Genomic DNA, 17588 nt, shown 5'->3' with positions numbered 1-17588 from the left:
CAGCATCTAGTTGGATAGACGTACATTACGTATTGTGACAGTATCAATATCATGGCTTCAGTTCAGGTTCTTGTAAACGCACAATATAAGTTTGATACTTACTCTGTGTGGTGTTTTAAACAAACTCTTAACATGGTCGTCCTCTCTGTAGAAGTTAGCTGTGCAGCAGCGCAGTGCAGTATCTCTGAAGTCTGTAGGCAAAAGCTTTCGTTGTTCTGGAGGCAGCCAATTTTCTCCGGGACAGCTTTGAAGATTACATCATTGCGTCTTCGTTGAAGAACTTCAGACTTAGATGAGTTGAGACGATGAAATTAAAAAAAGAGCGAATCTAGAGAGCCCAGAGAGCGCGAATCCAGAGCATCCAGAGAGAAGAGCAGAGAGCGTGAAAATCTTTGTTTTGAGTTAAAATAACACGATGTATAGGTGTTCCCTTGTACTGTAAAAAATAGTTTAGTTTATAATATTCATTTAAAACACAATAAACACTTCAGATTTATTGGGAAACTTACTTAAAATAACTATTAAACTTGTGTCCAAGTTATGTAATTAATAATTATTCTTAAAGCATTTTAACTAAATTTTAACACAATAATGGTCAAACTGCACTGTAGCTTGGCAAGTTTTATGACACCTTAGGAGACAATCAGATAGCTTTTTGGAAGGTGAGCTTCAAAGAGTTAACACAGTTTGTGTTGTGTGCCTTATCTAATTAGCTTTGAAGTAACAACCCATTCCCCACAGCATGCCAGACAGACAATAGCCTGAATTAAATATCTGGAAAATGCTTCTATTAAAATTAATTTAACCATGAATTTCCTTGACAGTCCTTCCTGAGAAATGTAGTCTAAATAATAATGGTTTATTTAGATTTCCAGAAAGCTTTTGACAAAGTCCCGCACAAAAGATTAATTCTCAAACTGAACGCAGTTGGGATTCAAGGAAACACATGTACATGGATTAGGGAGTGGTTAACATGTAGAAAACAGAAAGTACTGATTAGAGGAAAAACCTCAGAATGGAGTGTGGTAACCAGCGGTGTACCACAGGGATCAGTATTAGGTCCTCTGCTATTCCTAATCTACATTAATGATTTAGATTCTGGTATAGTAAGCAAACTTGTTAAATTTGCAGACGACACAAAAGTAGGAGGAGTGGCAAACACTGTTGCAGCAGCAAAGGTCATTCAAAATGATCTAGACAAGATTCAGAACTGGGCAGACACATGGCAAATTTCATTTAATAGAGAAAAGTGTAAGGTACTGCACGCAGGAAATAAAAATGTACATTATAAATATCATATGGGAGCTATTGAAATTGGAGAAGGAATCTATGAAAAAGACCTAGGAGTTTTTGTTGACTCAGAAATGTCTTCATCTAGGCAATGTGGGGAAGCTATAAAAAAGGCTAACAAGATGATCGGATACATTGTGAAAAGTGTTGAATTTAAATCAAGGGAAGTAATGTTAAAACTGTACAATGCACTTGTAAGACCTCATCTTGAATATTGTGTGCAGTTCTGGTCACCTCGCTATAAAAAAGATATTGCTGCTCTAGAAAGAGTGCAAAGAAGAGCGACCAGAATTATTCCGGGCTTAAAAGGCATGTCATATGCAGACAGGCTAAAAGAATTGAATCTGTTCAGTCTTGAACAAAGAAGACTACGTGGCGACCTAATTCAAGCATTCACAATTCTAAAAGGTATTGACAGTGTCGACCCAAGGGACTTTTTCAGCCTGAAAAAAGAAACAAGGACCAGGGGTCACAAATGGAGTTTAGAAAAAGGGGCATTCAGAACAGAAAATAGGAGACACTTTTTTACACAGAGAATTGTGAGGGTCTGGAATCAACTCCCCAGTAATGTTGTTGAAGCTGACACCCTGGGATCCTTCAAGAAGCTGCTTGATGAGATTTTGGGATCAATAAGCTACTAACAACCAAACGAGCAAGATGGGCCGAATGGCCTCCTCTCGTTTGTAAACTTTCTTATGTTCTTATGTTCTTATGTAATATGTTCCTTCACAATAACTTTGATTTAATTACAAAGCCCAGACTAAATTGTCGGCTATGTTGTACTGATTTCAGTATTCCGCATAAACTGCGGGTCTGGCGGTTGCAGAAGCAAGTGCTTAAAACGTATTTATTTTTACGATTCTGCAGCTGAAAAAAATTATGGTTTTACCATTTTAATATACTTGAGTGCATCCAATATACTATATATTAATATACAATGAGTGCAGTCGGCGTTTGCATAGAAAGTTTGTCATATAACTGAATTATAGAGCCATAATCAACTGTCAAACGGCAATGAAAAACATCAGTAAAAGGATACACTTTTAAAGGAAACTGATAAGAAAATGTACAGTATATAGTTTGAAATGCATTAGGGTGAGCAATAAACTGACTCCATTGTGATTTTAGCAGTTGGTTCAAACAATTGAACAGAAAGTGCGGAGTTTCTCTGTATAATTCTATGTAAATAAATATAAAACTATAAAGAAGGTGCAACAATATTAATCCAGAAATAGGACAACTGTTTTGTTTTTTTTTTATGCTGGGTTGTTTTTTGGATGGTAATACAATACAATACAAATTTCACTTATAGTGCAAGCATTCCAGGGCGTTTTACTAAAGAAATATAAAAAACATTGAGTTAGCAAACGATGTGCATTGATCTCACGTGATTCTATTTGAACCTGCATTTCATTCTGGCTCTATTCACCGAATGCTGCTTATTAATTTCCACTGCGTTATTTTCGAGTAGTGCGTCTCTAATTTAAACAATCAGTTATGGCTTAACAACTTCTAATTAAGGTTTAAAAGAAGGGAGAGAGATGGAAAATAAAAACTGAAAACTAGAAGACCTATATATAATCCAGCTACAAATAAACAGACCCATACAAATACATTTTCAAACAGGATTTAAAGATTCAATTGTGCTAGCATTCCTGATATGAATCAGGAGCAAGTTCCAAAGACGAGGGGCATTATAACTAAATGCCCTGGCTCCGACAGAGTTCAAATAATTTTAGGGAATGTCAGAAAATTGGCATTTGCCGATCTCAGTGAGAGACCAGGGACGTATGGGGTCAGCAGATCTTGAAGATATGAAGGTCCAAGACCATACAAGGCCTTACAGGTAATAAGTAGAACTTTAAAATAATAATAATAGCATCAATAATAAAAGAAACAAATGAGATGGATGCAGTAATTGTATCAGTTAAGTATGCAATTAAAACCAAGATGACTGAGATTTAACATTTTTAATCACGCTTTAATTTTTGCAATCGCTTGATGGCCCTAATATATGAGAAAATGGTAATGTAGTTACACAAAAATGAATATTTGAAGGACTTCCAAAGGTTATTTTGGTCTTTGAGCAAATTATTTTACTCAAATTACAAAATGGAAAATACCAAACAAGCAAAAAACGAAACGGATAAAGACAGCTTCTTCGGTCTTTGAGTAAAGCGATATAAAATTGCGAAATTTGCTTTGAGCAAGTGCACAGTTCCCGAACAGATTTTTGAAGATGCTGCTCAATTTGCGAATAGCAGTTCATTATGGGGTGTATACAAACTTAAATAAAATGTTTTGGTTTTTTTATTGAATGAACATGAAATCAGTAAATTATATTAATGATACAGATAATTGATTAATTATTTAATGAGATACATGTCATTGATTAATTATTTGTTAGCGGTTAGCAATTTAGGATTATAATGACCTCAAACATTAAACTTCAAGCAAGTTTGAAATAACATTCGTAATGTTCCTGTCTTACTTAGAAAATGTAGTTTTAGAGGAAAAAACTGACACAATTTACAAATGGATTGTTTCATTCATATTATAAGACTACTGTATACACAGTATTTAAACTGCAAATTCAAATCTGATTACAGTATATCACTTTAATCAAAGACCAAAGAAGTTGTCTCTTCTGTTTCATTCTTTGCTTGTTATTTTCCATTTCGCAATTTGAGCAAAATAATTTAAATAACACTGAAATAACCTTTTATTTCATTCTTTGATCATTTTTAAATGCTTAAATCAAAAAATTGTTATTTGCTATATAAAATGCAGCTGCGTTTTTTATTTAAATTAGTTTGTTAGTTAGTTTATTAGCAAACGCTTGCCTATTGCTTTTCTCTTATTCTGTTCATTTCATATGCTGATGCAAGTGCATCATGACGTAAGTAATAAATACATTTGTGTTTATTGATTCATATTGTGATTGGCCTTGGCGTATTGTGTCCAGTGGTCAAATCTGTCTTCGAGACAGGGGTATTCTCTTAGCCAGAAACTACTATACTACAACAGACAGAAAATATGTGCTCCGATTCATGTTGCCCAGATCAAAATCTAAATCTGCACTGAGTTTTACCACTCGGTTTCATAGTGCAGATGGAAACAGCACCAATTAATGTATATTTGCTGCTTTGCCTTCTGCAGTCACAACACATAGTCCAGAGTATAACTTGCTCTGGAAAGCACTATATAAAGACAGCCCATTCTGACTCTCTCAGGTACGGAACGAGTTTTACAAGGACTCTCAGGGAGTCATCCTGGTGTACGACGTCGGGCAGAAGGAGAGTTTCGACGCGCTAGACATCTGGCTGGCCGAGATGAAGCAGGAGATTGGTTCCCACAGCAACATGGAGAACATTGTCTTCACTGTCTGTGCCAACAAGGTTGGCCCACGTACAATTCTGTATAAAGAGAATGAGATGGCAGGATTAAAGCTTCTGGACGTCCACTATTTAACTTCTATTTAGCAGTCCCAACTATGCACCCCATTAAAATTGATATTGACTTGTAGTGCTGTAACAAATAACAAATAATATTTTGCATTTGTGCAGACACAATGGGCACAGTCTTCCAACTTGTCACATAATAAAGCAAAATCTTGTATAAGATGTATAGTACAATAATGAAAAGACACGTATTCCTAAGTTTGGTGTCCATCTGAAAAATTTTAAATCAATCCTATGCAGAGTAATGTTTAGGTTTGTGTCCCACATCCATGTGTGAATATGTGCCTTTTCCCCAGCACTGACCCCCCTTCGCCGTCTTTCAGATTGACCTCTCGAAGCGCCGTGTGGTGGACGAGAGTGAGGGACGGCTGTGGGCAGAGAGCCGGGGATTCCATTATTTTGAGACGTCAGCACAGAGTGGAGAGGGAATCAGTGAGATGTTCCAGGTAAGTAAAGAGCAAGGGACTGCCCCTGCTTCTCTGAATACCCATGGAAACCGGGTTATACAGTCTCCCACTCATCTTGAACCACAACAGCTGAGGGACACATACTGCCACCTAGTCCCAGACTTAACATTATCCCACATTATCTCTCATTTTGTCTGTTCTAACAACAGAGCTCTAACACTATTACGTCACGCACTGTTTACCGCCATGCATTATGGGATTGATCAGGGGGAAAATGGGAGACGTTTACCTTTACCTAATTTACGTAATTGTTGAGGACAACAGTCCAGACGACATGGTGAGGTGGTTGAAATGCAGGCGATTCTCTGCAAACAAGAAAGATTCAAAGAAACAGCTGGTAGAAAGTTAGTGTTCTGTCATACTTCCGTGCTGTATTGTAGCTATATTGTTAGCCGTTGGCAGTACATCTGTCAAATGATTTAGTGCAGGGGTGGCCAACCGGCAGCTCTTTTGTGGTCAAAATGCAGCTCTTTGAACTTAACATAAGAACATAAGAAAGTTTACAAACGAGAGGAGGCCATTCGGCCCATCTTGCTCGTTTGGTTGTTAGTAGCTTATTGATCCCAAAATCTCATCAAGCAGCTTCTTGAAGGATCCCAGGGTGTCAGCTTCAACAACATTACTGGGGAGTTGATTCCAGACCCTCACAATTCTCTGTGTAAAAAAGTGTCTCCTATTTTCTGTTCTGAATGCCCCTTTTTCTAAACTCCATTTGTGACCCCTTGTCCTTGTTTCTTTTTTCAGGCTGAAAAAGTCCCTTGGGTCGACACTGTCAATACCTTTTAGAATTTTGAATGCTTGAATTAGGTTGCCACGTAGTCTTCTTTGTTCAAGACTGAACAGATTCAATTCTTTTAGCCTGTCTGCATATGACATGCCTTTTAAGCCCGGAATAATTCTGGTCGCTCTTCTTTGCACTCTTTCTAGAGCAGCAATATCTTTTTTATAGCGAGGTGACCAGAACTGAACACAATATTCAAGATGAGGTCTTACTAGTGCATTGTACAGTTTTAACATTACTTCCCTTGATTTAAATTCAACACTTTTCACAATGTATCCGAGCATCTTGTTAGCCTTTTTTATGGCTTCCCCACATTGTCTAGATGAAGACATTTCTGAGTCAACAAAAACTCCTAGGTCTTTTTCATAGATTCCTTCTCCAATTTCAATATCTCCCATATGATATTTATAATGTACATTTTTATTTCCTGCGTGCAGTACCTTACACTTTTCTCTATTAAATGTCATTTGCCATGTGTCTGCCCAGTTCTGAATCTTGTCTAGATCATTTTGAATGACCTTTGCTGCTGCAACAGTGTTTGCCACTCCTCCTATTTTTGTGTCGTCTGCAAATTTAACAAGTTTGCTTACTATACCAGAATCTAAATCATTAATGTAGATTAGGAATAGCAGAGGACCTAATACTGATCCCTGTGGTACACCGCTGGTTACCACACTCCATTCTGAGGTTTTTCCTCTAATCAGTACTTTCTGTTTTCTACATGTTAACCACTCCCTAATCCATGTACATGTGTTTCCTTGAATCCCAACTGCGTTCAGTTTGAGAATTAATCTTTTGTGCGGGACTTTGTCAAAAGCTTTCTGGAAATCTAAATAAACCATGTCATATGCTTTGCAATTATCCATTATCGATGTTGCATCCTCAAAAAAATCAAGCAGGTTAGTTAGACACGATCTCCCTTTCCTAAAACCATGTTGACTGTCTCCCAGGACCCTGTTACCATATAGGTAATTTTCCATTTTGGATCTTATTATAGTTTCCATAAGTTTGCATATAATAGAAGTCAGGCTTACTGGTCTGTAGTTACCTGGTTCAGTTTTGTTTCCCTTTTTTGTGGATCGGTATTACGTTTGCAATTTTCCAGTCTGTCGGTACCACCCCTGTGTCAAGAGACTGCTGCATGATCTTGGTTAGCGGTTTGTAAATTACTTCTTTCATTTCTTTGAGTACTACTGGGAGGATCTCATCCGGCCCAGGGGATTTGTTTATTTTAAGAGCTCCTAGTCCCTTTAACACTTCTGCCTCAGTTATGCTAAAGTTATTTAAAACTGGATAGGAACTGGATGACATGTGGGGCATGTTGTCAGTATCTTCCTTTGTAAAAACTTGTGAAAAGTAATCATTTAACATATTTGCTATTTTTTTCCTTCATCTACGATTTTGCCATTTGTATCTCTTAAACATTTAATCTCCTCTTTGAATGTTCTCTTGCTGTTGTAATATTGGAAAAACATTTTGGAATTGGTTTTAGCTCCCTTAGCAATGTTTATTTCTATTTCTCTCTTGGCCTTTCTAACTTCCTTTTTGACTTGCGTTTGCAGTTCTGTGTACTCTTTCTGTGTACTTTCTTTTTGGTCCTTTTTTTAATGCCCTGTAAAGTGTCTTTTTTCACTGAATATTTTTTTTAATTGATCTATAAACCATTTTGGCAATTCAGCCATGTGTTTAGATTAATTATTACCAGCTGTCCATATGGTCCTTTGCAAGGTGCCGGTAGTATACCAGAAAATACCACAGTTTTGGTTTTCTCTTTCAATTTCCTTCCTAGCTCTCTGAATTTGTTTTGCAGGGATTTTGGTCTGTCTCTTCCAATGTTGTTTGTACCGATGTGGACGACTACTACCGGGTCATCTCCTGTTCGTTCTAGGAGCCTGTCCACGTTCTCAGTGATGTGCTTGACCAAGGCTCCCGGAAGGCAGCACACTGTTGTAGTAAGGGGGTCCAAACAGTGAATTGAACTTGCTGTGTTTCTCAATATGGAGTCCCCACAATGATGACCTCCCTTCTTTTTGCTGTCTGGTCACCACTGTCAATAGGGTCCTGGATGTTGTTCCTTTCATTCTCTTGTTCTTGGTTCTGCTCATCAAAATTCTGAAGTGACTCAAATTTGTTGGTTGTTTTGATTTCTGGTGGTTGTGTTTGACGAAGTTTCTTTTTTTCCCTGCTTCTGCCTACCTGAACCCAGCTGTTCTGACCTTCTATCTCCCTGGTGGCTTTCAGTCTGTTAGGGGTGATGCAGACTTCCATGAATTGTGGGTGTGCCAGTTCCTCAAGATCCTGTTGCTGTCTCACTTTTTCCAGCTCCATTTCTAGCATACTTACTAGTTTATGCAAGTCCTGGATCGCGTGGCACTTTACGCACACTTGGTTTAGCTCCGCTGGGTTTTCTCGGATTTCCCACATCAAGCAGGTGTCACAGATTACTGGCTTGAAGACCATGTTGAGGTTTTTTTTTTTTTTTTTTTGAAGTTTAGTTTCTTCTGCAGCCTACAACCTGCTTTCAAACTGCTTCTAAACTGCACTGTACTTTTCCACGCTGGTACTTCTCCCACTCGCTGTCGTTTCCTCTCGCTGTCGCTGGGAAGACTGCCTCGTTTAACTGCGTTGTTCTGCTGTGCTGTTAGCTCCTCCCCTCACCCGTGTCTCAGAATGGCGCTGAATTTGAATCAGCTGTTCCGAGTTTCAGCTTGTTTGTTATCAAAAAAACACACGCAGCTGTTTGACTTTGAGCTGCTGCTGTGTTTCCCCAATGTCATGTGTTTTCTGATTAAAGCAATTAAAGATGCAATTTCTCCTTACTGCTTCTAAACTGCTCTGTACTTTTCCACGCTGGTACTTCTCCCACTCGCTGTCGCTTCCACTCGCTGTCGCTGGGAAGACTGCCTCTGTTTTCACTAAAGTCATTACAAATTCCTGCTGCCAATGCAAATATATCTGTAGTTGCTCTCAAATCAAAATGCAAAATTATCAAGATTTCTCAAAAAATTCTTGTAATACTAATATTATAAGACAGCAGACTATATGCTCATGTAGACAGCCAGACGACAGTTCTCCAAGGAATTGATAAGATTACAATAGAGATTTGGATAACCCATATCTAGACTTCAAGAGCAATATTTTATTCAAATACATACTGCTGTAAACTCAGCAGAGGTAGAGATAACAAACAGACTTGTATACATATAAAACATAGCGTATTGTAGGTTATATTGACAAAAGCATGTATTTTAACACAGCGTCAAAATGAATACTTTTGGCGGTTCTACGTAGAAGTTCTTATAACTTTTTTTATTTTTGCGATTCTGACTTTCAAACGCTGTCAGGATATTTAATATATCTATTTAGGAAAAGTCAAGAACAGACAACCGCTGATCTTTAGCACACTCAGAGTATTGACGGGCACGGCTGGACTGACTCGCCGTTACCGCCTGTGGGCGAATGGAGTGGCGTACTCAGAGCCAGTTTTCTACACAGCTTAATGCGTAGCAGAGGATGCAGGGAGTGAGAAATATGGTAGGGGAAAGCTGAATTATTATCGTTGTGTTTTATTATTAGTTATTGTCAAGTTCCAATATTGTTAAATGCATTACCCTGTAACTGTTATTACCCTTCCGGTGTTATTTGCGGAATATTTGGATGTCACCTTGAGAGGCAGAGTAGTGATTTAGGGTGGGGAAGGGCTGTCTGTGTTTATGTGTGTGTGTGTTGATGGTGCTGATTTGTTATTAGCCGCGTAATAAACTGCATTAAACGTGAGATCCTTTGTGTGTCTCTCCAATAATTCTCATGCACGCTAAAATATTATAAATGTAAAAATAAATTAAGAAATAGCAAGCTAGAAAAATACACATCATATTAATTGATTTGGCTGATGTGTTTATCCACAGCAATTGACACCTATATAAAAAGTACAAGGTTTATGTAAAAGTATAAGTAACAGTAGTTCCTCATACAAGTTAGAAAAACTTGGCGGAAACTGCCGAGATTTAGTTATACAACGAGACACTAGTGATCCTTCACTTGCAGCATCTGTGGAGTAGCGGTTAGAGCACTGTGCTCCTGACTGGAGTGTTGTGAGTTCAATCACAGGTGTGGGACACATTGCTGCTGGTCCAGTTAAAAATCCAACTGTATAAATGGGTAATGTTTGTCACAACTGTAAGTTGACCTGGATAAGTGTGTCTGCTAAAAAAATAATAATAATGTGCCTGGTTAGTATTTGGATGGAAGACTGCCTTGCAATACTATGTACTTTAAACTTAACGGCGTTTACCCACTTTGAATTCTGGGCAATATATCTTTTACCCACTTCTCATATAAGGGATACAGAGTTTACTCACTTCTACTCTGCTATGATGTGCAAATCCTGTGTTAAAGACAAGGTATTTTATCGGCGAGCGTCTGTGTTGTGTTCAGAGAATGTGAGTGGAGTGAAACGGTGACAGTTCCGCTCATAATAATATCTGCTGCTCTTTCTTTCATTCCACTACGCTCCCCTGCTCCAGACAAAATGGTATTAAAAATATATATATATACAATAAGTAAATAAACTAGCTGTTTTTTCCCCGTCGTGTTGCCGATTGTAGATGAAAAGATGTATTGTTTTAATTGATTGAAAGGGAGATCGTGTCTAACTAACCTGCTTGATTTTTTTGAGGATGCAACATTGATAATGGATAATTGAAAAGCATATGACATGGTTTATTTAGATTTCCAGAAAGCTTTTGACAAAGTCCCACATAAAAGATTAATTCTCAAACTGAACGCAGTTCGGATTCAAGGAAACACATGTACATGGATTAGGGAGTGGTTAACATGTAGAAAACAGAAAGTACTGATTAGAGGAAAAACCTCAGAATGGAGTGTGGTAACCAATGGTGTACCACAGGGATCAGTATTAGGTCTTCTGCTATTCCTAATCTACATTAATGATGAACTTGTTAAATTTGCAGACGACACAAAAGTAGGAGGAGTGGCAAACACTGTTGCAGCAGCAAAGGTCATTCAAAATGATCTAGACAAGATTCAGAACCGGGCAGACACATGGCAAATGACATTTAATAGAGAAAAGTGTAAGGTACTGCACGCAGGAAATAAAAATGTACATTATAAATATCCTATGGGAGATACTGAAATTGGAGAAGGAATCTATGAAAAAGACCTAGGAGTTTTTGTTGGCTCAGAAATGTCTTCATCTAGACAATGTGGGGAAACTATAAAAAAGGCTAACCCGATGCTCGGATACATTGTGAAAAGTGTTGAATTTAAATCAAGGGAAGTAATGTTAAAACTGTACAATGCGCTAGTAAGACCTCATCTTGAATATTGTGTGCAGTTCTGGTCACCTCGCTATAAAAAAGATATTGCTGCTCTAGAAAGAGTGCAAAGAAGAGCGACCAGAATTATTCCGGGCTTAAAAGGCATGTCATATGCAGACAGGCTAAAAGAATTGAATCTGTTCAGTCTTGAACAAAGAAGACTACGTGGCGACCTAATTCAAGCATTCAAAATTCTAAAAGGTATTGACAGTGTCGACCCAAGGGACTTTTTCAGCCTGAAAAAAGAAACAAGGACCAGGGGTCACAAATGGAGATTAGACAAAGGGGCATTCAGAACAGAAAATAGGAGGCACTTTTTTACACAGAGAATTGTGAGGGTCTGGAATCAACTCCACAGTAATGTTGTTGAAACTGACACCCTGGGATCCTTCAAGAAGCTGCTTGATGAGATTCTGGGATCAATAAGCTACTAATAACCAAACGAGCAAGATGGGCCGAATGGCCTCCTCTCGTTTGTAAACTTTCTTATGTTCTTAACTTGTATTGCTGACATCACGCTCTGGATGCAACAAAACTTTCTGCAGTTAAACAGTAACGATTGAAGTTATGCTGTTAGGTACTCCTCATCAACTGCGTAAATCCAGTTGTCGAAATATGGCTATTGATGGGGGTACTAAATGAGTTGTTCCAAAATGAAAAACTAACTAACTTTTGAGCTGCAAGTTCAGAATATTTCCAAGTTGTCTTTTTTTTCATCTTCGGGAACATTGCTTGATTGTGCCCTGTCTTGTCAATGTTTGCTGCTTTTGTTTCCTCCAGGTTTGATTTTTGCAATGCCCTACTTGCTGGGGTGTCAAAGAATACTGTCCAAAAACTCCAGCATGTCCAAAATTCAGCAGCTATGTTATTAACCAGATCTAGCTCCCGTGAACATATAATCCCTGCATTAAAATCTCTACACTGGTTGCCGGTCAAATTCCGTATTGATTATAAAATGTTATTCTTGACTTTTAAGGCCAATAGGGAATTTCTCCCTGTTATATCTCTGACCTACTGTCAAATTAAAATCCTGGTCGTGCTCTACAGTCCGCCAATGCTGGTCTTTTAACTGTTCCCTTAACCAAGCTGCGAACAGTGGGGGATAGGGCTTTCTCGTCCTATGCACCAAGGCTGTGGAACTCGCTACCGCTCGAGATCCGCGTTTCTGAGTCCCTCTCTGTTTTCAGATCTCACCTTAAAAGATATTTATTTAAATTGGCATTCTTTGTTGTTTTTTTATTTTCTTGATGTGTTTAATGTTATTAGTAGTTTGTATCCAATTCTGTATAGGTCATGAGTTTTGTTTTATTGCTATTTTACTTGTCTTTACTTGCTTTCTTAAGCACTTTGTAATAATCCTTTATGAAAGGTGCTCTATAAAATAGATTATTATTATTATTATTATTATTATTATTATTATTATTATTATTATCAGTGTCACTCAAGTCCAGCGACCCCCGGCTGCTCAAAAATCTTACCTTGGGGGAACTCGTCTCAGCTTTTTCTGTGTATCAGGACATATTGTGCACTGCCTACCCTCGTTGCTGCATGGAGGTAGATCATTATCTATTTTACATTACAGATCTAGCAGTCAGATACGGAGGTACAGTGTTTTATGAATATCTCAAAGCTTTTGCAGCAAAAGCAGCTTCCATATTAGCATCCGAAAACATAATCATCAACTGAGCTGCCTCCGATCCCGATCTGTTCAATAGAGTCTTCGGTGGGATAAGGGCAAACGCATGCGCAGTCTGCGCTTCTACAGCACATTCTCTTTCCTTGTGCCGTAAGACTGCTTTACCATCAGCCTCCCACAGAGCAGCCTCTTCCATTCCGCCCTGCTTCAGGGACAGGATAACAGCTCAGTTTTTAGCCGCCACACAAGCCACGCATCAGCTCCACCTTCTTCCTCCCGGAACACAGATAAATATGGTTTTAACATCAGATATTCCAGCTCCAAGTCTGTAATAACTTCAATTCATCTGTCTGCTCATCAAAGTTTTGCAGGAATCTTCATATTTGCAACTACTGTGGCGATGTCCACTCTGTCAATTTGCCCAGCCACCCCTAAGAAATGACGTTCAAATCTGCTCACAGCTCTGATTAAAGCAATCGAACAGACCGGCTATTCACAACCTAACTCATCAATGGTCTGCAGTATAGATTTTCTACGGGTCTGTCAAAAATCCCTGTATCATTGCATATTTGCAATAACTTACACTCAGCAACTTCGGACCCTCAGTCAACACTCTCATTCAATCTGAGATACAAAAAGGTATTATGGCATGACCATTCTTGCTTCACCTACTCGACGATTTTCTCCTGATCTCCCTTCCTCTGATCCACCAGCAGAATCAATCACAAAGCTCAGAACACTGTTCTCTGCACTCTGTGGCCCCCTCTTGGACGAGAAAAGCATTGGTTCAGTACACGCTCTGGAGTTTTTAGGCATCACTCTGGATACAGTTAACTTCGAAGCCAGCCTCCCTCCCGCTAACTGGATCATATTCGATATCTCATCAATGAATTCCAAATCGCAACTTCTGTCAGAAAACGAGACCTGCTATCCTTGCTGGGCCACTTCAGTTATGCACAGTTTGCATCATCACCCAGGGTAGAACCGTCATTTCACGTCTCCTCACTCTTTCTTCTACAGCATCAAGCCTGAAAGCTCGGATAAACGTATACACCGACTCCGGGAAGGACATTCAAATGTGGGCAATATTAATCCAAAACTGGAACAGGCTTTCACAATTTTACAAAAATTACGTCTCAGCCCCCCACGTTTTGTCCCTTTTCACAGATGCCTCATTTCTAGGATTCGGGGCTTTCATGGGTACAGAGTGGTTCTCCAGCAGCTGGCCTCTGGAAATGCAAAGCTTAGCAGTGCATCTCAAGACTACAGCACTCCTGGAGTTACATCCCATTGTAGCAGCCGCCTACCTCTGGGGCCATCAGTGGTCTAAGAAGTCAATCCTATTCTTCAGCGATAATCTACCAAATGTGCATATCATCAACAAAGGCTTTCATCCTCCTCTCATCATGAGCTTACTCTGAATAATGAAATTATAAGACACCAAAATCCACTCTACTATGGATTTCGGTGTCTTATAATTTCATTATTCAAGCACACCGCATTGCAGGCACTCATAACACCGCTGCCGATGCTTTCTCGCCTCCAGATCACCAGATTCCACCAGCTGATCCTAGCAGCAGTTACAGTCCCATTGCAGGTCCGAGTATTCTAGCACCTGGTGTTAAGCTAAACTCAAATCTATCCAAACCCCTTCAATCGGCCAGAAACTACATGGCTTCAGCTCTCGCTCCATTCACAAGGTCATCTTACACCATGGGCTGGAACTGTGTTCAGCCTTCTGTGCTCAAAATCCTATTCCGTTCAATCAAGGCTGGATCTCGTTTTCATTGCTCACGCAAGAGACTCTTTCCATCTGGCTCCAGGCACAATTAAATGATACATCAGCGGGATCCAGTATCACTATTGCTTATTGGCAGTTCCTTCCCTCATCTTGCTGTCCATTCCGACAGTCCGCCTGACACTGCGAGGAAACATGAAAAGCACAGCCCAATCTTCCCAATCTGAACTTTTTTTATTCAATTTAACAAAACCTTCAAAATGGCTGCTTCAATCTTTTCAGCAACCTACGCATGGAAACAAAGTGTTTAACCGCTTTGTTCGGATTCCTCTATGCACAGAGTTCACAGTTCCATCAATCGCCAGTTCTCCTTCCATCGGCATCCGTTCCTGTGACTTCTCACTGGTTCCCTTTTCCATTTCTGACACTTACACAGCCCAAAAAAGTATTGCTATCTTGCCGGGACCACCAGAGGTTTCCTCCACTGAGTGAGAGATATAGGTAGTTATACATACACATAATCCATACGTCTGTCTAACCCTCTTTTTGTTGTCTTGTGTGTTTTTCCTATACGTTGGCACGTGGTCTCTTGTTTGGCGTATGGTTTTGGGGAACGTCTATGGAGCCGGGGGTCCTGCTTTTGGGGGGCAAGTGATCTCACTGCCCCAACCTCGGGTCAGACTACGCCACCTCTGCCTCCCAAGACAACCTCTTTTATATGTTTTCTCTAGAGGTCTCTCCTCTACCAACTCAACATACAAACTAATTTTTATTTTATTTTTTTAAACCTCTTGTTTAAGGTACAAACTCAGCACATCTGCTCAAATGTCAATTTAGCCAATTTTGTGAATGCAGTCTGTATTTAAAGTATGAACATCAGCTGCGACCACTTTGTGCAGTGAAAAGGGCTGCGACACTGTGTTCTGTACAGCACATAGTGAAGCTGCACATCACTGACGTATCACATTCATCTGCAACAGAAGTTATGAAGCAGGCTTTAGAGTTTTCTGTGATTCTGAAACAGCATGTTGTAAAGAAATCCACTTCTGTTCTCTGATGCATTTCTTCTGTCTTTACAGAAAACAGCTCACACATGTCACCCATTTACATGCTTGCTCAGCTACAAATCTCATTTGTTGACCTATATTCATACTGCGTGCATACACAACCAAGCAATTTACAGAGACTCATAGATTTGTATTTTCGGTGCATGACATACTTCATTTTTTATATAATGGAAGAGCCTAATCAAATGTGTTTTTACCATCATTTGCATGATATCACAGATTTTATTCAAATTGATGATTTTCACGATTGCTGTGACAAAATCATTTACTATGATCATGTAAACAAATGTAAACATTTTGATAACAAAAAGCTCTTACAAAATGTAGCTGTTTAAATAATAATAATAATAATAATAATATTAACTAGAACTGCCAGGCAGTTTTACGGCTCCCAAGCCCCAGTATCAGTACCCTTCTAAGCGTGTTTAGTTCTCAATGTGCCAAGTTTAAAATCAGCAACTTCAACTGTTTGTTTTTTTTTTTCCAAAAATGTGTCAGGCAGCCATCTTGTTTAACGCAGGTTTCTTAAAAGTCAGTTGTATTGCTGCAGTGTCAAGGATGATGCTTGTGAAGTTTAGAGTTAGTCAATTAAACAGTTTGTCAACTGAGGCCGTTTTAAATTTCAGATGTAAACATACACCTGGTGGCCATCTTGTTTTATAAAACATTACCATTTTCACATATTTTTATCCCATTGTTACTGGGACGATAACTACCAAGTTTGGTGTTTTTTGGTCAAACGGTTTTCAAACAGCAGCAGTTTGTTTTTAGGGGCGCGTTTTGATAAGATTTGTGGCAGTCATTTTGACATGAAAATTTATCACAGCAACTTCTGCTTCGCGGACTTGATGCAGGTTTGGATGCTGATCATATATGCCAAGTTTCAGATCAATCGCTTCACCGGTCCTAAGAAGAAGATTTCGAAAGGTTTTATCAAATGCGTCACATCTCCAATTGCAAGGATGCAGCAGCAAAATGTTTTCAGCATCAGACAGCCAAAGTATCCAGCTTGTTAGCTGCCAAGTCAGAAACTGATCAGTCACACAACTTTGAAGTAGCAGCAGTTTAAAGTTTTGGGAAGAAAAATAATATAATAAAAAAAATTTAAAGCTGCATAAAAGGAGCATGTTGTCACATACGCGGGGTTGTGTATTCGGGAGTGGAGAACGGGGGAGAGAGAGAGAAAGAGAGCGAGAGATAAGCGTAATTATCAATCTCAATTGTTTGTGTAGCGTTCTTCCACTCTGTGTTTTGTCAGTGTCTATTCGTTTTGTTTGTCCATTTATTTTGACCTTGTGTGCCGTGTCCTGTTTTTGTATTGTTACAAACCTTTTATTTTCTGCCTGTTCAGTATTAAACTGCGCATCAGCGCCTTCATCATTTCAAAGCTTGTGTGCAGAGTCAGTTATTGTTTCTGGTCTGTCGTCACCCACTTCGGCCGTCCTTGTGACAAGGAGCTATAGTAAATATATATTTATATTGGGACTGTATCTCAGGCCTTAGTGAGATTTTTTTTTTTAAGTTTCATAAAGCGTGATCAAGAAAGATTTTGTGCATTTGTTCCTTTGTCATTTTCAGAGTAAAACATTTGCAAAAAAGTGGCTTTGACAAGAATATTGTATAGTCCCAGATGAGCTGAGCAACAGACAGGGAGTGTTCAAGACTATGAACTACGTCTTTAGTTGAATATTTAGTAAATAGGAAACACTGATGCAGCAGCAAAGGTCATCCAAAATGATCTAGACAGCATTCAGAACTGGGCAGACACATGGCAAATGACATTTAATAGAGAAAAGTGTAAGGTACAGC

At 39.0% G+C, this 17588-nt stretch overlaps 1 protein-coding gene across 1 annotated transcript in view; it reads left to right on the top strand.

Annotated features, from left to right (window-relative positions):
* dnajc27 (DnaJ (Hsp40) homolog, subfamily C, member 27) overlaps positions 1 to 17588 on the top strand; it is a 52334-nt gene that overhangs the window by 23615 nt on the left and 11131 nt on the right. Inside the window, exons 4-5 of the mRNA XM_041250673.1 lie at positions 4524 to 4688; positions 5075 to 5197. Of these exons, the coding sequence (XP_041106607.1) occupies positions 4524 to 4688; positions 5075 to 5197 (288 nt within the window). The remainder of the gene's footprint in view (positions 1 to 4523; positions 4689 to 5074; positions 5198 to 17588) is intronic.

This window comes from Polyodon spathula, chromosome 5 (assembly GCF_017654505.1).
Source record: "Polyodon spathula isolate WHYD16114869_AA chromosome 5, ASM1765450v1, whole genome shotgun sequence".
In the NCBI taxonomy this organism is placed as follows: Eukaryota; Metazoa; Chordata; class Actinopteri; order Acipenseriformes; family Polyodontidae; genus Polyodon; species Polyodon spathula.
The sequence above is the reverse complement of the archived record's forward strand: the minus strand, read 5'-3'. Positions and strand labels throughout refer to the sequence as shown.